At 45.9% G+C, this 23,440-nt stretch overlaps 1 protein-coding gene across 5 annotated transcripts in view; it reads left to right on the forward strand.

Moving 5' to 3' along the window:
* Positions 1–10,559: 10,559 nt before the first annotated feature.
* PTPRQ (protein tyrosine phosphatase receptor type Q) overlaps positions 10,560–23,440 on the forward strand; it is a 260,138-nt gene continuing 247,257 nt past the window's right edge. For 4 of the 5 annotated variants that reach the window (XM_030214581.1, XM_030214584.1, XM_030214583.1 and 1 more), the window contains exons 1-5: positions 10,560–10,587; positions 13,352–13,454; positions 14,670–14,807; positions 15,980–16,124; positions 21,716–21,970. In XM_030214581.1, coding sequence (XP_030070441.1) covers positions 13,404–13,454; positions 14,670–14,807; positions 15,980–16,124; positions 21,716–21,970 — 589 coding nt within the window. In that variant the 5' untranslated portion in view covers positions 10,560–10,587; positions 13,352–13,403. Of the gene's footprint in view, positions 10,588–13,140; positions 13,455–14,669; positions 14,808–15,979; positions 16,125–21,715; positions 21,971–23,440 lie in introns of those variants that run through there. The other variant, XM_030214582.1, reaches the window with a different exon arrangement.

Here is a 23,440-nt window from a genome sequence, read left to right on the forward strand (position 1 = left end):
GGTTAAGTGCCAGTATTCAGCACTTAACCGGCCAGGTTAACTATGCAAATAGGACCGCCTAAAAGTCAGTCCTATTTTTATGCAGTGCTCCATAGCCGGTTGAGTGCTGAATATTGCACTCAGGTTCCCTTTCACTAAGACGCACCGAAAAATGGCCTGCGCTGGTGTAAAAATGTGTTTTGGTTGTGCGCAGGTCCATTTTTCAGCGCACCTGCAAAAAAGGCCTTTTTTGGGGGGGGGGGGGGGCAAAAATGGACATGCGGCAAAATAAAAACCAGTGCACATCCATTTTGGGCCTGAGACCTTACCGCCACTCATTGACTTAGTGGTAAGGTCTCACACATTAACCGGGTGGTAATCGTCAGTGCGGTTAGCTCCACGCGGTAGAAAATAGAAAATATTTTTTGCCGCACATATCGGACGTGTGTAAAAAATGGAATTACCGCCTGGGGCACCTGGCAGCTGGGTGGTAGTTCCAAATTGACGCATGTTGGACGCACATAGGCGCCTATGCGCCTTAGTAAAAGGGACCCTTAATTGGCTGTATGTTAGCCGGCTCCAGAAACCCAGAAATTCAATGCCGGTGTCTGGACATTACCCAGCATTGAATTTCCAAGTTTAAGTATATCTCTGGTCAGCAAAACGCTGATCACTGCTGGCTGAATATCGGGCGCATGCTGGAGGCGGCCAAATTGGTGCAATAGCTCCACTGTGCAGCGGCGTACCAAGGGCGAGGCGGTGGGGGCGGTCCGTCCCGGGTGCACGCCGCTGGAGGGGTGCAGAGAGCAGCCGCGCGCCTGTCGGCTCCGCTGGTTCCCTGCTCCCTCTGCCCTGGAACAGGTTACTTCCTGTTCCGGGGCAGAGGGAGCAGGGAGCCGAGAGCCGCGTGGCCGCTCCCAGCAGCTATGTATGCACCCGGGGGGGGGGGGGGGGGGGGGTGCACATCGGCAATCCGCCCCTGGTGGTAGCAGACCTAGGATCATCACTGCTACTGTGGCATTGTAAAAAGGACCCGAAGTCAGCTGTGACACACAAACTGATATCAATGTTTAGTTTTGAGTAGTTACCTTATTGCTGATGTAGGATGTGCCAGCTGCAAATTTAATTAAAGTGTTTAAAAGAACAACACTCTCCTACAGATCCTTAAAAATCAGCCCTTTTTAAATGAAGCTGCCTCTTAAAGCACCGGTTCCAAAAATGTTAGGAACAGGATTGAGGCAGGTTAGCATTAAGTAACTGAATATTCAGCAGATTTAAACCAAGGGAGTTAAAATGGCTCAGTGATGGGAGTGTTCATGCCTGGGAAAGAGCCCATCTCTTGGAGTCAAAGGTTACATCTCTGAAGCTCAGGGTAATTTTTGATTATTTATAGTCTACTCCCCCCCCCCCCCCCCTGTAAGACTGGAGACCTGTAGAGCTCATTGAAGCTTTCATAACCTTGAAATCTCTGAGACTTAACACGTTTGTTCTTAAACTGGCTTAAATGTCAGTGGTATTTGCTGCCCAGTTTTAAATACCAACATGCTATACAATTCTAAGCAGACTCTGCATGCATGAAAGATCATTGTGCAATAAAAATATTACATGCGCCTTTATGGCCCTCCCCCCCCCCCACACACACTTAAAGTAATATATGTAACTTGCAAAGAATGAACCAAACATGTATTTTTAATTCCTATTTGTCTGCCCTACAATTCCCAAATGTATATCTTGCAAAGTGAATGCAAAGAATTCCAATGAAATGAGAAATTAAATGATATCTTTCACACACACAGCTGTTTTGTTTTAAAAACATTAGCATGAGATATTTATGGCATCCCTACTAATAAGGAACATCGTTAACCTTGTTAACGAGGTTCTTTTATAACTGTAACCCTTATTCAATATCCACAAACAAAGCAATATTTGCCGAGCTAGCATCTTTGGGGCATTTACGTCCCTTTTCTGCAAATTTCCTTAGCCATATCCATAAGTAAAAAAAAACTAAAGACAAGAGGAAAACCGTGAAACACCTTGGAATGTTTCTCCGGCTTGACTTGGCTTCCCAGCATCCATCTCTCTGCTCTGTCCTTTCCTCTTCATTTCCAGCTCTCCATGGTTCCCACTACCCTCCCTCATCCCATCCTCCCTCTGTGCTCTCCACCCCTCCCACCCACTGCTATTAATCTTTCCCCTTACCCTTCCCAGCCCTCTCTCTTCCCCTTTTGACCCCTCTCCCAGACTGCCATCTCTCTTTCTTTCAGACTCAACCTACTCCTCTCCCCCCCCCCCCCACCCGGCCCACCATCATCCTTCCCCCTCTTTCTCATGTCCTATCTCTGGAACAGGTCACTCTAGTCATGTTTGTTTATTACAGTTTCTTAATGTATCACTATTTCTCTGAGGTCGCAGTGGTTTACAAATAGGTCATGAAATAGAAAACATAAGTAAGGAGAGTTTAAGGTAATAGAGATGAGGACAAGCATGTCCCGTTCTAGCTGTCCCACTCCAACTGCCCACTGAGCAGTTAATGATCTAAGGACTGGAGAAAGAAAAATCCCGCCAGGCTTGATTTAAACTTGGACGAAGAGGGTTCAACATTAATACTATTACTAATGATATGGATCCTCAGAAGCTTAGCTGAGATTGGGTTGCAGAGCCGGTGGGGGGAGGCGGGGCTAGTGGTTGGGAGGCGGGACTAGTGCCGGGCAGACTTCTACGGTCTGTGCCCTGAAAATGGCAAACAAATCAAGGTCAGGTATACACATAAAGTAGCACATAAGAGTTTATCTTGTTGGGCAGACTAGATGGCCCATGCAGGTCTTTTTCTGCCGTCATCTACTTTGCTACTATCCACCTTATAATTGAAAGAGAAAAACGCCTAGATTTCGACCCAAATCGGGAGATAGATGTTTATCTCACAAAAACGAATAAATCGGTATAATGGAAAGGCGATTTTGGACGTTTTCAACTGCACTCCATCGCGGAAGCGTACAAAGTTGACGGGGGCGTGTCGGAGACGTGGCGAAGGTGGAACTGGGGCGTGGTTATCAGCCGAGGCGAGATGGGCGCCTTTCGCCGATAATGGAAAAAAAGTATGCGTTTGTAGCTAGAATTTAGGGCACTTTTCCTGGACCCTGTTTTTTCACTAATAGGGCCCCAAAAAGTGCCCTAAATGACCAGATTACCACCAGAGGGAATTGGGGATGACCTCCCCTGACTCCCCCAGTGGTCACTAACCCCCTCCCACCACAAAACATGATGTTTCACAACTTTTTATTTTCACCCTCAAATGTCATACCCACCTCCCTGGCAGCAGTATGCAGGTCCCTGGAGCAGTTGTTAGGGGGTGCAGTGGACTTCAGGCAGGTGGACCCAGGCCCATCCCCCCCTACCTGTTACAATTGTGCTGCTTAATGCTTAGTCGTCCAACCCCCCCAAACCCACTGTACCCACATGTAGGTGCCCCCCTTCACCCCTTAGGGCTATAGTAATGGTGTAGACTTGTGGGCAGTGGGTTTTGAGGGGGATTTGGGGGGCTCAACACACAAGGGAAGGGTGCTGTGCACCTGGGAACTCTTTGACCTTTTTTTTTGTTTTTGTAAAAGTGCCCCCTAGGGTGCCCGGTTGGTGTCCTGGCATGTGAGGGGGACCAGTGCACTACGAATCCTGGCCCCTCCCACGAACAAATGCCTTGGATTTATTCGTTTTTGAGCTGGGCGCTTTCATTTTCCATTATCACTGAAAAACAAAAACGCCCAGCTCACAAATTGTCGAATAAAACATGGACGTCTATTTTTTTTTTAAATACGGTTCGGTCCGCCCCTTCACGGACCCGTTCTCGGAGATAAACGCCCATGGAGATAGACGTTTTCGTTCAATTATGCCCCTCCATGTATATGTATTTCTTCATGCGCTACTAGACTTATGCAGCGCTGTACGCTAAACCTGTATGAGGTGAAGATATTTGCGAATTCACAGAAGTGCGGGTTAATTCAGGGAGAGCATGGGATGGGGGAGGAATGAATAATAATTAGTATTATGCTGACATTGTATTATAGCTCTGTTATTTGAATTGCAGTGCTATTAAATGTATATATTTTTGGTACTGTTTCATGGTAGTTCTATTATTAGGTTTGAATTTACTTTTTTCAAGTTTACCTCATTTATTGTACTTATGTTTATTCTTGGTTATTTTACTATTGTTATGCTTTTAACAAAATTGTAAGTTTTATGTTAAACTATACCCGCTGTACACCGCCTTGGGTGAATCTCTTCATAAAGGCGGTTAATAAATAAGTAATTTATCATTCTGTGACCGAAGTGACCATGAGGAAGCATGGCTGCTAATCCACATTGATTACCCTGCCAGACCTGTAGGCTCTGGAAATTGACAATTTGAACACCCCAGACAATCCCATCACCTCCTCCGAGAGTTCCCACTGCCAGCGTTTGGCCTGCCAGAGATTGCCAGCGCCTCTCATCTCCACTTCCACTGCTTCTTTGGCTTTCTGCGCTCACTTTTGGTGGTATATAGAATACGCTTAGTCGATACCCTGGCACCTAAAACTATGTGCATCCGTGTACGCCAATGAAAATGTGGTGTAAATCCTGGCGTGTAGATTTAGGCGCAGAGGGCGATATTGTATAACAATATGAGTAAATTTAGAATGCCCACGCTATGCCCATTTCCCCGCCCATAACCACATCCCTTTTTGTCTGTGTGCATTAGAATTTAGGCGCAGTTGTGTGTGTAAAGTCTAATTATTGCTTATTGCTAGTTAAGGACTGGTATCCATGCTGATTAGCTTGTTAAGCCAATTAAGTTACGCACATTTTTACAGAATGCACTTGGATGGAAGCACGGAACACTAGGTGCACTATATAGAATCCAGGGGGTATGTGTATTCTATAAATTGGCTTCCCCTCCTTAGGTGGTTAAAGCGGTTAACTTAGCGGACTTCAAAAAAAGGTTGGACGGCTTCCTGGCGGAAAAAGCCATAGAATGTTATTGAATGGATGAGGGAAAAATACAGTATTTCTAGGATGGGCGGGACAAATTGCTTGTTCTTTTGGCCGCTGTCGGTGACAGGGTGCTGGGCTCGATGGACCCTTGGTCTGTCCCAGCATGGAGATGCCAAGCGCATTTTTTTCAGTGCCAATTTTTTCAGCACCATATACAGAAGTCCCCCTTACTGCGCAGTAGGTGCCTGTCCAACCTGTATGTTTATTCCTTACATTATCAGGGGTCAGGGCCATCGAGAGGGGGGGCAGGGGGGACAAAATTCCCCGGGCCTCCAAGGGGGGCCCGGCGCCGGGGTCAGGCCGCCGGCGCTGCAGTCCCCGGTCTCACCTGCCTGCCTCCTCGGCTCCGAGCCCCCAGCATTCGAAGCGGCAGTCACAGATCGCCTCCCTTCGGGCCTTCCCTCCCTGTGTCCCGCCCTCGCGGAAACCGGAAGTTACATCAGACGAGGGCGGGACACAGGGAGAGAAGGCCAGAAGAGAGGCGATCTGCGACTGCCGCTTTGAATGCAGGGGGCCCGGAGCCATGGAGGCAGGCAGGTGAGACCGGGGACTGCAGTGACGGGGGGGGGGGGGGGGGGGGGGCAGCCTTGCCTCGGGCCCGACCTAGTCTCTCGGCGGGCCTGTCAGGGGTCAATGAGTGGGTGGTAACGCACCATCACCAGGAACCAATTTCCACTCTTGCCCCTATTAATATCCTTCATCCTCCTTGTGATCAGAAAGAAATAAGTCAGCGTCAGGACTTTAAACCTGCAGCTATTATCGTCCGCTAGTTCACTTTTTTTGACCTGCCTGGGGTATCATAGTCCCTCGATGAAAACACAGAACTCAGTCTTCACAAACTTGAAACCACAAGGAACACAACAAAGATGGCCAAAAAAAAAAAAGTCTTGGGATGATGTGGAAAGATCTAAGTTTATTATCAGGCTTATTTTCTGTTAAGTCGAGCTCTTTATCATATGAAAGGGATTTTCTAGTTGGGGTGGGGGACCTGTTTCTGGTGCAAGTGATTGATTTGTCCACTTTTGTGCTCCTGAATATCATAAAATAGGGGAGTCACTGGAGAAAGAGAAAGTGATGGATGTATGAGAGGGGTGAGACTCTATCGTTTTCTGAGATATGATGAATTGCAGCCAGAGGGAGTGTTCCTATTGTTATTATGGTGAACTTGAAACACTTCAATAACCAGTGAATATGCCACCTTCAGCAGTCCCTGGCTGGCAGCTGTGTGGGGCTGCTCTTGGTTAAACTGGTGGGAATTTGCAGGATTGTTAGCACAGTGGATAACACATTGGACCAAGTGGACTCTGTCCTCCAAACCTCACGCCTCAATAAATTGGTTAGGCTATATGGAGCCACCTACCTATCTCATTTATGTGTTGGATTATTCATCATTTCACTGTCCACATTAACGTCATTGCTGTCAGAATAAAATTTACAAAACCCAAACTAAATAACCTACTTACTGGGGCCAAGAAGTTTCCAAATTAAGCTTCTCTTGCAGGGTTGTTTATTGAAGTATTGATTTGGTCTGTCACTGCTACTACCATGGCTAAGGAACGGAGTGCAAAAGCTTGAGATATCTTAAAATAAAATAAATGATTTCCTGTTGATTTTGTGTGATACTTCACTACCCCCACTCATTTACAAAGCAGCGCGGCAATGCCCACACAGCCCATTCAATCACTAGGGACAGGCAGGTTCCCTGGAGTCCTGCAGAACTTGCCTGTCCCTCGCTATTAAAAAAGTGATAGTGAAACAGCACCACCCACTGGCAGGACTGTAGGTGGAGGACTCCCAGTCAGCTTAGAGGGGACAGTGACTGGTGCACTTAAGTGCCTCAAGGACCCCTTGTACTAAGCCGCGTAGGCGCCTACGCGCACCCAACACGCACCAAATTGGAGTTACCACCCGGCCCTTGTGGTAATTTCAATTTTGGCGCACATCCGCTACGCACATCTGAAAAATATTTTTACGCACGCCAAATGGCATCTGACGCACGTAGGTCATTACTGCCCAAATTCTTTTCCGCTAGGTCTATGGCTGGCGGTAAGGTCTCAGACTCATAATAGACGAGTGGCGATTTTGATTTTGCTGCACGTCCATTTTCAGCAAAAAAAAAAAACAGAGCCATTTTTTGCAGGTGCGCTGAAAAATGGATCTGCGCGCGCCCAAAATCCGCGTCTACACTACCGCAAGCCGTTTTTCAGTGTGCCTTTGTAAATGGACCCCCAAATGATTTGTGTAATTCAGTGGCGATCCTAGGTCGGCTGCCACCCGGGGCGGATCGCAGCTATGCACCCCCCCCCGGGTGCAGCGGCGTCCATCCCCCCAGGGTGCAGAACGACACCCCACCCCCAGTGCAATGACACCCTCCTCCCCGGCGCAATGACACCCCCCTCCCCGGTGCAATGACACCCCCCTCCCTGGCGCATCAAGCCCCCCCCCCGGGTGCATTCTTGGCTGCTGCAGGGTGCAGAGAGCAGCCACGTGCCTGTCGGTTTCACTGGCTCCCTGCTCCCTCTGCCCCGGAACAGGAAGTAACCTGTTCTGGGGCAGAGGGAGCAGGGAACCAGCGGAGCCGACAGGCACGCAGCTGCTCTCTGCACTCTCCAGCAGCGTGCACCCGGGGCGGACAGCCCCCACCGTCTCGCCCTTGCTACTCCACTACTGTAATTAGTATTGTATAAATTATGTGGTACCTGTGAGACACTCCCATGGTCCGCCCATGCTCCGTCCATGTATACATCCAACCCACTACCTTATAGAAAAGCACCTAGTGCATATAGGCATCTGTCAATCAGTGGTGCCGTTGAAGCACCTAAGGGATGGGTACCTCTAGGCACCAACTTATTGATTTATTGCATTTGTATCCCACATTTCCCCACACATTTGCAGGCTTAATGTGGCTTACATTGCTCCGTCATGGTATCACCATGACTGAATAACATATACAATTAGTAATTACATCGGAAACATGGGAAATATGGTGTATAAAGAGGTGGGAAAATGTGGGATACAAATGCAATAAATAATAATAAATAATAAAAAGTAACATGTATAGAGAGAACATTAATGGAATAACAGGAGCTTAACCGAGATTGGATAGCAGAGCCGGAAGTGGGAGGCGGGGCTAGTGGTTGGGAGGTGGGGATAGTGCTGGGCAGACTTATACAGTCTGTGCCAGAGTCGGTGGTTGGGAGGCGGGGCTGGTGGTTGGGAGGCGGGGCTAGTGCTGGGCAGACTTATATGGTCTGTGCCAGAGCCGGTGGTTGGGAGGCGGGGCTGGTGGTTGGGAGGCGGGGCTAGTGCTGGGCAGACTTATACGGTCTGTGCCAGAGCCGGTGGTTGGGAGGCGGGGCTGGAGGTTGGGAGGCGGGGATAGTGCTGGGCAGACTTATACGCTCTGTGCCAGAGTCGGTGGTTGGGAGGCGGGGCTGGAGGTTGGGAGGCGGGGATAGTGCTGGGCAGACTTATATGGTCTGTGCCAGAGCCGGTGGTTGGGAGGCGGGACTGGAGGTTAGGAGGCAGGGATAGTGCTGGGCAGACTTATACGGTCTGTGCCCTGAAGAGGACAGGTACAAATCAAAGTAGGGTATACACTAAAGTAGCACACATGAGTTGTCTTGTTGGGCAGACTGGATGGACCGTGCAGGTCTTTTTCTGCCGTCATCTACTATGTTACTATGTAAATGAGGCGGTACTGTACTAAAGTTCAGATGATGGATCATTATGGTATGTTCTATTAAACTTACAGAATTCCTCTGACATTGTTTTTACATTTAATTTAAGCTTTGTTGTTTGATTTTTAAAACTTTGAATGGTGATGCACCCGAAGATTTTTCTTTTGCTTCAACCTTTAGGGGGTCTTTTACATAGGCGCACTGGCTAAACGCTAAAGACGCCAATGTATTCCTATGGGGTTCTATAGCATTTAGCGTGCGCCTGTTTTTTTTTAACACGTGCTAAAAACGCCAGCGCGCCTACATAAAAGACCCCCTTAAAGGGAACATTTAATTTTGTCTTGAAGCTTAAGTCTACTTATGAAAGGTCTTTTAGTTATGGAGCAATTAGTGTTTGGAAATTTTAGAAAGAAAGAAGCTGAAAACATTTTTTTAACCAAGTTTTTATGCGCTGTTAATGTTTTGTTTATATTATTTCATTTAAGACTGTAGATTTGAGAATGTTGTTACCTGCTTTGAACCTGATGGATTAGGGAGTTGGCGGGATACAAATCCTTTACATCACATAGCACGTGCAAAGATTACAATGCATGCACGTTTGTGAGTGATGCACACTGAACAAATTCCAGCGTGCAGTAAAATGATACAACAAAAAGGATTTTTCGTTTTTTTTTTTTCCTTTGCATCATTTTGGTATGAAAGGATATAAAACAATATGACTAATATTACTGTTAATATTACTGTGCAGAAGGAATGGATCCTCAGAAGCTTAGCCGAGATTGGGAGGCGGGGCTGGTTTTGGGTGGTGGGGCTAGTTCTGGGCAAGACTTCTGCGGTCTGTGTCCTGAAAATGGGGCTAGTTCTGGGCAAGACTTCTACGGTCTGTGTCCTGAAAATGGTGCTAGTTCTGGGCAAGATTTCTGCGGTCTGTGTCCTGAAAATGGGGCTAGTTCTGGGCAAGACTTCTGCGGTCTGTGTCCTGAAAATGGGGCTAGTTCTGGGCAAGACTTCTACGGTCTGTGTCCTGAAAATGGGGCTAGTTCTGGGCAAGACTTCTGCGGTCTGTGTCCTGAAAATGGGGCTAGTTCTGGGCAAGACTTCTACGGTCTGTGTCCTGAAAATGGCAGATACAAATCAAGGTAAGGGATACCCAAGAAGTAGCACATAAGAGTTTATCTTGTTGGGCAAACTAGATGGACCGTGCAGGTCTTTTTCTGTCATCATCTACTATGTTACTATGTTATTGATAGGTTCATGTCCTTTTAAAATGACAGCACATCCCTCTCTTCTAACCTGGGTCGGATGGAAACGTTATGCGACTTATACAAGGAGCCAAAATGCAGAGACCTTTTCAAATAGTCTTAAAATAGACGATTTGGGGCATCTGCAGCTCTTCAATGAACTCAAAGTTGGTATAATTTTAATGAGCCACGTGGGCAAGCTGTCAGGTTAGGGATCCAAAGCCCCCTGGCTGCACAAACCCCTTCTTAACCCCCAGGTCCTGTCCCTGAATAACTCTCCTGACTTTCTCTTGTTTAGCCCCGCCCTCTGGGCTGTCTCTAGCCTCCTCCCCAGGTCCAGTGTCCCAGGGCGGATTGAGGAGAGACTCCTGCCTGCTGCAGTCTCCATGGAGACCTCCTCTCAGCCCAACAAAGGCAAAAGAACAAGATGGGGGGGGGGGGGGGGGGGGGAGTAAAGGGACCGGGAGAGAGAAGGATAGGGGAAGAGGGAGGGAGGAGGAGAAAGGAGAGAGTAATAGTAGGAAGACAGCGGGAAGGGGGTTAGTTAGGAATTGGAAGAGGAAGGATCCCGCTGACGGCTGGGGAAGGAGGCGCTAGATTTGAATACAGAGCTGAGGAGCTGCTGCTGCTTCTTCTTCTTCCCGCGGGGGAATGAAGACGTGGTGGGTAAGGGCCGGGGCAGGAGGGAGGGGAGCCCTCGGTGCAATTTAAATTCAGGTCTGTAACCGGGAGCGAGAGCTAAAGGGGATCTGCAGCGGGGTCTCCAGAGTGAGGGACGGGGAGACCCCGAGGAGGAGCCGAGCTAGTGACACAGGGGGTGGGGGGGGGGGGGGGAAGCGAGGTGTGAGGGAGACATCGGGAGTGGTGGGCTGCAAGGTGCAGGGAGTGACACAATCCAGGATCGGGGTGCAGAGTCTAAACACTGGACGGGAGGGGTGGGGGCGCGGTGGAAATCCAAGTACCCCGTTTTAACACAAGAATTGGGCCAGGCTTCTTAGATCCAGAGGATGGTTGTTGCTGGGATGATCAATGATGTTCACATGTAGTGGTCACTTTTTTTTTTTCTATATGACCTGTTTCCTCTGAGATTCTATAGAAGATATTTTGTTTTGTAGAAAAATTGTACTGATAACACCACGTTTTCAAAGTACTGAAACAGGCAAGAAAATAACAAAGCCAGTGCAGGATTTCTGAAGTAATTTTCTTAAATATTTGCTTCTCTTTGCCTTTATATCTCCAATGTTCATTGCTTTGTGTTTAAAAAACAAACTATTTTGGTATCTAATTTTGCTTTATCAGTTCATCTTACACATATATTTTTTATTTAACTGCCTTATTATTTATTCTACCAGCTGATGTAGCAGATAGTAAAAAATATAATTTTAAAAGTGTGTTAGTCTCATTGATTTCTCATTTGCATATGTAGAAATAGGGGGGAGGGGGATAGTAGGGCGATATTTTTTTTTATTGAACAAAGTACATTTGTGACTGCCTTTGAAAAGTTACACTCCCTTCCAGTGCCAACCCCAGTCTCATACTTTGGAGGTCCCCACACTTTGATTGGCATCTTTCCCTAAACCCTTCCTCCTGGCGTGATTCTCTCTCCATTCCCTCCCCCTGGCAGGAGGTGTGTGATCCTTCATACCTGTGTCTGCTTCATTCCTCTGCCAACTTCAGTTTCAAGTGTGACAGCAGGGTGCCAGCAGGTCCTAGAATGACCAGACTTGATTACACAGAAAAGCCCATGCTCATGTCTTGGACGCAGGTGTTATTCTAGGGTTGAAGCTTTGATGAGTGGCACCAGCCTTGATGAAGGTGGCAGAGGAGACAGGACACTACTCTCCCCCTGCTAGAGAGGATGGGGAGAGGTTATGCAATCTAGGGATGGAAAAGTGTTGGAGAAATTAATGCCAAGACCAATAAAACGCAAAGGAAAGCAACAGTAAAAATCACAAAGAAAATCTGTATACTGCTGGAATTTTGATCAGTGGAGTTTTTTTTCACCAGTGATTGAAAGTTGCAGTTTCTATCTTTGATATGGTTTGAGACTTGCATTGTTACAATTTTTCTGAGGTCTTTTCCTCCACTTTTCTTTGTGTTGTGGTTCCAAACAGACCCTACAGCCTCCTAGAGTTTGCCCTGCTCCACTTCTGGGTTCACTACATCAATCTGATGACTGGGGTTATAGTAGTGCTGGAATGTACAGAAGTACATAAGTAATGCCACACTGGGGAAAGACCAAGGGTCCATCGAGCCCAGCATCCTGTCCACGACAGCGGCCAATCCAAGCCAAGGGCACCTGGCGACCTTCCCAAACGTACAAACATTCTATACAATCAAGCCATTGTGACATCACTAATGAGGTTGGCTGTTATTGGTGGAATGAGCCACTATGACATCACAATAGGTTAAATCACTGCTCTATGTAATAAAAGTGAGCCAAGTAGAGGACATAAGTACATAAGTAATGCCACACTGGGGAAAGACCAAGGGTCCATCGAGCCCAGCATCCTGTCCACGACAGCGGCCAATCCAGGCCAAGGGCACCTGGCGAGCTTCCCAAACGTACAAACATTCTACACATGTTATTCCTGGAATTGTGAATTTTTCCCAAGTCCATTTAGTAGCGGTTTATGGACTTGTCCTTTAGGAAACCGTCTAACCCCTTTTAAAACTCTGCTAAGCTAACCACCTTCACCAGCTCTTCTACCAAGACAGAAGGACTTTGTGGTGAGACTGGATTATCTATTTAGTACATAAGTAGATAAGTAATGCCATACTGGGAAAAGACCAAAGGTCCATCGAGCCCAGCATCCTGTCCATGACAGCGGCCAATCCAGGTCAAGGGCACCTGGCAAGCTACCCAAACGTACAAACATTTTATACAAGTTACTCCCGAAATTGTGGATTTTTTCCCAAGTCCATTTAGTAGCGGTCTATGGACTTGTCCTTTAGGAAACCATCCAACCCCTTTTTAAACTCTGCCAAGCTAGCCGCCTTCACTACATTCTTCGGCAGCAAATTCCAGAGTTTAATTATGCGTTGGGTGAAGAAAACGTTTCTCCGATTTGTTTTAAATTTACTACACTGTAGTTTCATCGCATGCCCCCTAGTCCTAGTATTTTTGGAAAGAGTGAACAGACGCTTCACATCCACCTGTTCCACTCCACTCATTATTTTATGCTTGTCACAAATGTATTATACCACCCTTTATACTGCTTGGGTGATGTTTATTTCTCAGTTATTAATGTTGTACTGGTGGTATGCAGTAGGTAAAGATGATTAGCTTAGAATTCTATTTCTCAGAGTGACAAACACTCAAGTGTGTTTTACAGACTAATACAAAGCTGGAAAGAGATGCATCTCCAATGGTGTTAAAGTTTAAATCTTTCTGTTTTCTAAAATATCCAACCTTCTGTTCTGGAGCCCGTAATTTATAGAAGCAACTGACTGAGAAGGTGCAAAACTTTCTGTCTTCATGGACAATGCAAATCTTCTGCTGCTGCTTCTAATAGAATGTATCTTTCAGGTAAGAAAATTTATGGTTGATTATTTGAATCATTCTGTAATACAGTCTAAGATAAAAGTACTGAGCGTGTTTTAAGCTTACTTGTAAGCTTCGGTTTGAATCATGCCAGCAGTGAGTAGGGGTTGGGGAGAAATACTTTTGAATTCTCAAAAGCATATATTTAAATCTTTCTGGCAAAACTCTATGCATCAAATGACAAGTATAAAAATGTGTGAACAGTTTCCTTGGGATAACTTTTATAGCAAAAATATGTCTATACTTTTATTTTGAAAATCTGACAGAGTCCACTTAGTAAAAACTATACAACTACTTTTCATTAATTCAGGCAGTTATAAAATGATCCTGTAAATTACAGAAATAAGGGGTCCTTTTACTAAACCATGTAAGCGCTTATGCACGCCCAATGCGCTTCAATTCTGAGTTACCGCCCGGCTACCGCGTGTCTGGGCGGTAATTTCGTTTTTGACGTACGTCCGATGCACGCATCAGAAAATATTTTTATTTTTGGCTACGCAGGCGGTAATTGGCATTTTGACGCGCATTGACTGTTACCGCCCGGTTAATGCTTGAGACTTTACCGCTAAGTCAATGCCCGGTGGTAAGGTCTCAGACCCTAAATGGACGTGTGCCAGTTTTCATTTTGATGCATCATCCATTTTCACCCCCTCCCCAAAAAGGCGTTTTTTTTACAGGTGCGCTGAAAAATGATCCTGCGCACGGCCAAAACCCGAGCCTACACTACCAGAGGCCATTTTTCAGTGCACCTTAGTAAAAGTTCCCCTGAATATATTTTAAAAAGCTCCTTCTCTGTCCCCCAGGCATTCCAAGATCTAAACAAAAAAATACATAAAAAGCCCCTGTGCAGAGGATGGGTGACCAGCTGTTCTCCATCTCCTGTGAGGTCAGGGAAGAAGTGATAAGCTTAAATTGCAGCAGGAAAGATTTAATTGAGATAAGGAGGAACTTCGGATTTGTCAAGTTCACTGTACTGGGGAGTCAAAGGAATGTGTATCATTAGCAAGTGTACATCTGTCCTGCATGATTTTGGGATGGTGGATCTTATCTGCAGAATGGGTTCTGATCAACCCTGCAGAATTTTTTTTCATGATTCACAGCATTACAGGGAACGAGATAAACCAGATTCAGAGCTTCATTCTTTACGCCAAATGTTACTTTGGATGCTTTTGTTATAACAGAAGTCATTTTGCCTTGCAGACTGTAAAGAGTTTTGACTGTGGTCAAAAGAAAGACCAGAACACAGCAGTCCTTGTTGAGTGGTTTGACTTTCCTAGAGGAGAAAATCCAGAGTTTTATGTTGTCGCATATCAACTCTTGGAAGATGCCCATCGAAAAGTAAATATAATTTTTTAAAGAATTCTAACTGATATAGTTTCTTATTCTTACAGTGATTTTTTTAATGGCTACCTGAGAAGTCCAAAAAGGTGCCTATGTTATGCCTATTTTATAAAGACTGCACAGGATCCTTTGGGGCTCATTTTCAAAACAGAAAAATGTTCAAAAAGTGTCATAAAGCAGCATCGAGTAAAGACGTGCAGGACGTCAGACTCACAGAAACAGAAGCCTGCGCGGCCGCGTTGCTGATCTGCAAGGACAGGCTTCTACATGGAATGTTGCTAGTGGAGGAGTAGCCTAGTGGTTAGTGCAGTAGAACATGGGATGTTGTTATTATTTGAGATTCTGGAATGTTGCTACTATTGGAGATTCTACACAGCATGTTGTAGTGGAGGAGTGGCCTAGTGGTTAGAGCACCAGTCTTGCAACCCAGAAGTGGCCAGTTCAAATCCCACCGCTGCTCCTTGTGATCTTGGGCAAGTCACTTAACCCTTCATTGCCTCAGGTACAAACTTAGATTGTGAGCCCTCCTGGGACAGAGAAATATCCAGTGTACCTGAATGTAACTCACCTTGAGCTACTACTGAAAAAGGTGTGAGCAAAATCTAAATAAATATATGGAATGTTGCTACTATTTGAGATTCTACATGGAATGTTAATGTTGCTATTCCACTAGCAACATTCCATGTAGAAGCCTGCCTGTGCAGCCGCGCAGGCTTCTGTTTCTGTGAGTCTGATGTCCTGCACGTATGTGCAGGACGTCAGACTCACAGAAACAGAAGCCTGCGCAGTCACGTTGCTGATCTGTGAGGGCAGGCTTCTACATGGAATGTTGCTAGTGGAGGAGTAGCCTAGTGGTTAGTGCACCGGTCTTGCAATCCAGAGGTGGCCCGTTCAAATCCTGCTGCTGCTCCTTGTAATCTTGGGCAAGTCATTTAACCCTCCATTGCCTCAGGTACAAACTTAGATTGTGAGTCCTCCTGGGACAGAGAAATATCCAGAGTACCTGAATGTAACTCACCTTGAGCTACTACTGAAAAAGGTGTGAGCAAAATCTAAATAAATAAATGCATACATACTGCCACACAAGTTTTAAGAAGGCCTTTTTCACGTGTGAAAACAAGCTTTCTGTGCAGAAACATCTAGAAAAATATTTTCTTTGCTGTTTATAGAATTCAACAAACATTCCTGCTGCCAAACGACAAACTCAGCATCCTGCAATATGGCTGGATAAATTGGAGAGAAGTGGTGAATATGAAATCACAATAGAATCAGTGAAGAACGGGAATATTTTAAGTGTAAAGTCATTTCAGACACGTAAGTACTTTAGCATGTACACAAAGTTCTGGCCATCAACTTGACTCTTCTGTTCAAAATTAACAGCAAATGTAAGGGTTTTCTTAATCTGAAAATGAAGTGACAGTAGCAGATTCCCTCTAAAGCATTAATCATGTCTAATTTTTACAGTGGGGGCCATGTTACATTAAAAAAATTAATGTGAGAAGCAGGATTATTGTAGGACAAAGCAGCCAGTGCCCTGGCCAAGGTGGGGGGGGGGGGTGGTGGTGGAGTTGAGTTCCTCTCATAAGCACATAAGCACCGCCATACTGGGAAAAGACCAAGGGTCCATCAAGCCCAGCATCCTGTCTCTGACAGTGGCCAATCCAGGCTTCAAGAACCCAGCAACCCCCCCCCCCCCCCCCCAAATATACATTTAATAATGTTCAATGGACTTTTCCTTCAGGAATCTGTCCAAACCCCCTTTAAACTCCTTAAGGCCAGCTGCTGTCACTACATTCTCCGGCAACGAGTTCCAGAGTCTGAGTAAAGAAAAACTTTCTCCTATTTGTTTTAAATCTACCATATTCTAACTTCATCTTGTGTCCCCTGGTTCTATTGTTGTTTGAAAGTGTAAACAAATGCTTCACATCTGTCCGCTCTCCTCCGCTCATTATCTTGTAGACTTCTATCATATCACCCCTCAGCCGCCTTTTCTCCAAGCTGAAGAGCCCTAACCTTCTCAGCCTTTCCTCATAGGGAAGTCGTTCCATCCTTTTTATCATTTTCATCGCCCTTCTCTGCACCTTCTCCAATTCCTTTATATCTTTTTTGAGATGCGGCAACCAGACTTGGACACAATATTTGAGGTGCGGTCGGACCATGGAGCGATACAATGGCATTATAACATCCTCGTGTTTGTTTTCCGTCCCTTTCCTAATAATACTCAACATTCCCTCTCCAGTGACAGGGACAGACCAGAGCAGGGTTTTTTTCCCCAAGATATCCGCAATGAATGTGCTTGAGATATATTTACATGCCCTGCCTCTATTGTATGCATGTGGATATCTTGAAAATCAGACTGGTTCCAGGTTCCCTGAGCACCAGAGCAACTTGTGGTGATTAAAAAATACCCTGCTTCTATGCATTCTCTCTTTGCCCATTTCCATACACTCTCTCCCCAGTGTGCTTCCCCCAACACACTCTCACCCCAAACACAGACTTCCTAACCTCATCCCATAAGGGTCACAACCCCGGCCTGCCTCTACCACCAATCAGCCTTCATCATCCTCTTTGCATCCCCCTCCCTTGCCCGGCCTCTTGTAGTCTGCTCACTCCCCAGTTTGTTAACCCATGCTAACCTCCTCTGAGGCTGCTTCTTGAAAAAGTAGCATCACTTTGCTCTGGGTGAATTTAAATTACCCAGTAGCTGAATACCTGCATTGTTTCCACAATTCTGCAAGCCTAGCACAGCAGGCCAGGGTCTCACATAGCTTAAATATACTGCGAGCTATCATTCAATGCCAGAAGAAAACAGAACAGTTTTTCTTAAGGCAGCAGGGGTTGCAAACCAACAGAGAAACAGGGAAGGAGAGTCAAGGAGCCACTCGTAAGGTTGATTGGAGCATCCACTGGTCCCCAGGCCTTACAATGAAGATCATTACTTTAAAGACAAATATTTGTTCAGTAGTTATGCGGTTTTATTGTTGATCAGACTATAAACTCTTAAAAAGCCATTCATGTTCTGGTTTGAATGCTGAGGCTGAAAGGGTTGATGGAATCTGGAAAGGTTTGAACTTTTCAGCTAATTGGTACATTATGAAACGGCAAATCCCTAGAAAGCATTATTGTCCCATTGTAAAACCCAAATGCTATTTCTTTTGAGAAAGAAAAGTAATTCTTAACCTACTTTGAGGAGGAGAAGTCTTATGAGATTACCGTGTTTGTTTGTGTGTGTGGGGGGTGGGGGGGGGGGGGGTGTCCCTACTGTTGGATGTCGACCCTATCAGAGGTACACATAGCTTTGTCAAAGTCTTCACACTCTCATGTGCTTGGGTGGTGGTTTCATTTTTTTTTATTGCCAGAGGTTTCTTTATTGAAACATTAGCTTGATAACAGAGAACTATTCCATTCAATAAATGTACAACACAGAACAGTAATACAAGCTTTCTTCTACATCCCACTGACCCAGTGAGATGTAAAGACACAGTTATACACAGTAGAATATACAAACGCAGGGGTCCTTTTATTAAGGTGCGCTGAAAAACGGCCTGCGGTAGTGTAGGTGCAGGTTTTGGGCGCTTGCCGGTCCATTGTTCAGCGCGCCTGTAAAAAAAGCCTTTTTAAAATTTTTGCCGAAAATGGATGTGCGGCAAAATCAAAATTGGCGCGCGTCCATTTTGGGTCTGAGACCTTACTTCCAGCCATTGACCGAGTGATAAAGACTCACGCAGTAACCTAGGGTAATGACCTATGCGCATCAAATGCCACTAGGTGTGCGTCCGATACACGCGTCCGAAAATAAAAATTATTTTTCGAATGCGCATATTGGACACACGCCAAAATTGAAATTACTGCAAGAGCTACGTGGTAGCCGGGCGGTAACTCCATTTTGGCACGCATTGGGCACGCGTAGAGCCTTACGCGGCTTAGTCAAAGGACCCCATCATGTTTTTGTCACCCATGTAAGTTTTTCATAATCTACTGTCTCAAAACTATAAGTAAAAAATGCATTAAAGTGTGGATTTGTTTCACTGATCCACACAATGTACTCCCCCCGCTCTTTTCCCATGTGATACCAACTGGCCACTCACTCCTCCAAAATGTATCTATGCCATATTGATACTAAGTCCCTCTGGCTGAGTGACCCAGAGGTAAACAGGAGGGTTTCCGGAACCACTAACAATTTTCACTTACGAAGCCAAACTCCTTACTTTCGGAACATAACTCGTAGGGTTCCTTTTACAAAGGATAAGAATTTTGTCAGACTTGTGAGTTCTTGTACCAAGTAGAGCGCTGCTGAGCCCGTTACTCGGACCAGGATCTGCTTGGCGGCCGGACAACCCCGGGTTTCACCTGCGCTGACCGCAATTCCCCAGAGGTTGAGCCCCTTGGTGCGGGCGGCCTGCAGGACTTACGAGGCAGAGCTGGAAACAGGGTGGTGAATGTATCGGCCAGGCAGGCAGCAGGTCAAGAGAGTAATCCAGGTACAGGCAAAGTCAGTAGGCAGGCAGCAGGCAAGAAAGTAATCCAGGCACAGGTAAAGTCAATAGACAGGCAGCAGACAAGTGAGTAATCCAGGTACAGGCAAAGTCAGCAACGAGGGACAAAGTAGAGAAGAAGCAAACTACTGAGCAAAGTAGAATCCGAAGCATGGAGTCCAGGAAGAGCTCAGCTGATAAATTGCTGGCATCTGACATCAGCAGGGACTGGCAGGGAGAAGGAGCACAGCTATAGGCCAAGAGCAGGGGAAGAAGGAACCAGAAACCCAATAGGAGAGAAGCAAGGGAAGCCAGGCAGAGAGAGAGAGCAGACCCAGGTGCATGGAAGCAAAGCAATCAAGGAGCCTGCAGCCAGAAAAGAACTACACACACACATGGCTCAGGGCTGTGCCAGTCAAGTGTGCGTGTCGACGGGACCCCGTGCAGCCCGAGGACGCCACTTGCATTGAGGTAGGGGACAAGACAGATTTTGAGGACTATCGGCACTTAACCAGTCAAAAGGTGATTCTGCCCCCAAAACCTCCCCCCCCCCCCCCACCAAGTAGCCAGTTTTGAGACAGGCACTAACCGGATATTTTCAGCGGCGCTAAGGGGCCCTTTTACTAAGCTGCAGTAAAAGGGGTCCTGCGCTAGCTGTGGCTTCCATTTTTGCCACACATCAGGGCCACTTTTACCGCACAAACACATCTTTGGCCTTTTTTTTTACCTACACAAAAACATCTAGCAAATGGCCATTTTCAAAACAAAAAGATAAATGTTCTGTTTTGAAAATGGCTATATTTCCTATTTGAATTTGGGATGTTTAGAGCAAAATGTTCAAAGTAGGATTTAAGTATCATATCAAAAATGCCCTTCCATGTGCATTTATAAAATAGGCTTCCAGACCCAGTCCCAAAAGTGGGCAGATGCCAACACACACATTTATACCTGCCTTGAGGCAGACTTAAATGTCTGCATGTGTGATATAAATGGAATCACAGCTCCACCGCTGTCCAGCCAATCTAAGCTCCTGGAAATTGCCTAGAGGTGGCCCCTGTGACAGTTCACAGGGTTTTTGTGTGGGTAAAAAAAGGGAAAGGGGACTTGATATACCCCCTTTCTGAGGTTTTTGCAAGTACATTCAAAACAGTTTATTTATTTATTATTACTTTTGTACCCCGCGCTTTCCCACTTAAAGCAGGTTCAATGCGGCTTACATAATAATATGGATTACAGAGTATTGATAGAGAAAGTATAAGTTAATTATAGCAGAATAATAAAAGAGATAGGTAGGTAGAGATGGGAAAGGGTGAAGGGAGTAGGAGAGGTATGAGCAGGGGGTAGATGAGCAATGGAGGAGGGGTAGAGGGGGCGGGAGGGGGATGGGACACGGGAAAAGCATAGGGAAATTTGATGGGAAATGTAGTCTGAGTCATTGTCGTTGTCTTCTGGATATGTGTTGGGTAGAAGGGATTGTAGGATTAGATTTGTTCAGGCACTTATTTTGTACCAGGGGCAATGGAGGGTTAAGTGACTTGCCCAGAGTCACAAGGAGCTGCAGTGGGAATTGAACTCAGTTCCCCAGGATCAAAGTCCACTGCACTAACCACTAGGCTAATCCTCCACTCATTCCACCAATAAGAGCCAACCTCATCAGTGATGTCACAATGGCTTGATTGCCCGATACTTGGCTCACTTCTGATATTGTGATGTCATAAGGGAAAGGGGGGGGGGGGGGTGGAAGGGAAATGGGACTTGATATACCGCCTTTCTGAGGTTTTTGCAACTACATTCAAAGCGGTTTACATATATTCAGGTACTTATTTTGTACCAGGGGCAATGGAGGGTTAAGTGACTTGCCCAGAGTCACAAGGAGCTGCAGTGGGAATTGAACTCAGTTCCCCAGGATCAAAGTCCACTGCACTAACCACTAGGCTACTCCTCCACTCTGAGAAATGACCATGCGGTAAGTTCACACTTGTCATGTGGCCATTTTGGGGGCAGCACTTACCCTTACGCATTGAGGTGGTGGTAAGGTCTCCTGCGCTAACCTGGCAGCATGCGGCACTGTAGCGCCAGAAATGGCATGCACTGGGGGTGGAACCACTGCCAGCATCCCCATTGGGCTGGAGGTAGTTCTGTGTTGCCACGCGGCAACCCTTTAGTAAAAGGTCCCCTAGTCCTGAACAAGTAATTTAACCAGCCAGGAGCCATTTCTGTCTGGTTAAAACTGCTTTGAATATCGATCTGAATATGAATAATATATTAATAATCCCTTCCCTAGCATCCACAACAGCATTGCAGGCATAAAACAATACAATGCAACAACACACACAAATAACATTGCAGTTATAACGCCAGAAAATTCCTCAACATCACCTCTTTATAATCTAATACTCTAATAAATTCCAATATTAATTTTTCATTTAGGTGGGCTCACGGAGCGTAACATCAGAACGGTCATTACAAGCACATCTGTATCTTTCTACTTGACACAGCTGACCGGGGAGTTCTCGGTTTCGGTTTCATTGCATAACTCTTCTCGGACTGTACAGAGTCGGCATCCTTATCACGAATGGGATAATCTGAAGCCTGGAACCCGGTATAGTTTTCGGTTTCAGTTCAAGCAGCTGCACCCTGAATTAATAAATATATCTCAAAGACTGGACATTGATGTCGAAACAGGTAAGCAGTCTTTGTCACCCTGAATTAATTCGTCTGGAAGCCTAAAGTGTTACTTTCTTTTTATATGGGGCAATTCTATGAAGAGGCACCTCAAAAGTGCTGTTTGAAATCTACTGTATGAAGGAGTAAGAACATAACATAAGGCCATAAGAGTAGCCATACTGGATCAGACCAATGGTCCATGTAGTCTACTATCCTCTTTTCCAAACAGTGGCCAAGCTAGGTCATACATACGTGGCAGAAACCCAAATAGTAGCAACATTCCATGTAAAACCTCAAAGAGCAGCAACATTCTATGCAGAATCTCAAAGAGCAGCAACATTCCATGTAGAATCTCAAAGAGCAGCAACATTCTATGCAGAATCTCAAAGAGCAGCAACATTCCATGTAGAACCTCAAAGAGCAGCAACATTCTATGCAGAATCTCAATTAGTAGTAAAAGTCCATGTAGAACCCCAAAGAATAGAAACATTCCATGTAGAATCTCAAAGAGTAGCAACATTCCATGCTACCAGTCCCAGGGCAAGCAGTTGCTTCCCCCATGTCTATCCAAATCTTTTTTAAACCCCGATATACGCTAACCGCTGTTACCACCTCCTCCAGCAAAGAGGTGCCTACTTCCTTTTATGGGGTCCGATATTCAGCTGGAGTGATCTGAGTTTAGAGTGGAGAACAAACCAGCAGTATGATATCTAAAATACTTTATTGAAGATACCGTATGTTAGACAAATGCCCAACACAGGCCGGCGGCGATCTGAGTTTATACTGTTTAGTGCAATATTTGGCGCTTTACTGGCTATGAAGAACCACATAAAGACAGGACTGACTGTTACGCAGTCTTATTTCTGCGCTTATCTTAGCTAGTTAAATGCTGAAAATTGGCACTGAGGGGTCCTTTTACTAAGCTGCGGAAAAAGGGGGCCTGCACTAGTGTCAGTGCATGTTTTTGATGCATGCTGAGGCCCCTTTTTACCACAGCGGATAAAAGGCAGTCTCTTTTTTTGAAAAGAAATGGCCGTTCGGTAAGTAACATAGTAACATAGTAGATGACGGCAGAAAAAGACCTGCACGGTCCATCCAGTCTGCCCAACAAGATAAACTTATATGTGCTACTTTTTGTGTATACCTTACCTTGATTTGTATCTGTCATTTTCAGGGCACAGACCGTATAAGTCTGCCCAGCACTATCCCCGCCTCCCAACCACCAGCTCTGGCACAGACCGTATAAGTCTGTCCAGCAATATCCTCGCCGCCCAACCACCAGCCCCGCCTCCCACCACCGGCTCTGCCACCTAATCTCAGCTAAGCTTCTGAGGATCCATTCCCTCGGAACAGGATTCCTTTATGTTTCCTGTTCCGAGGGAATGGATCCTCAGAATCTTAGCTGAGATTAGGTGGCAGAGCCGGTGGTGGGAGGCGGGGCTGGTGGTTGGGAGGCGAGGATATTGAATACTTATTGAATACTTACTG

Source organism: Microcaecilia unicolor, chromosome 9 (assembly GCF_901765095.1).
Source record: "Microcaecilia unicolor chromosome 9, aMicUni1.1, whole genome shotgun sequence".
In the NCBI taxonomy this organism is placed as follows: domain Eukaryota; kingdom Metazoa; phylum Chordata; class Amphibia; order Gymnophiona; family Siphonopidae; genus Microcaecilia; species Microcaecilia unicolor.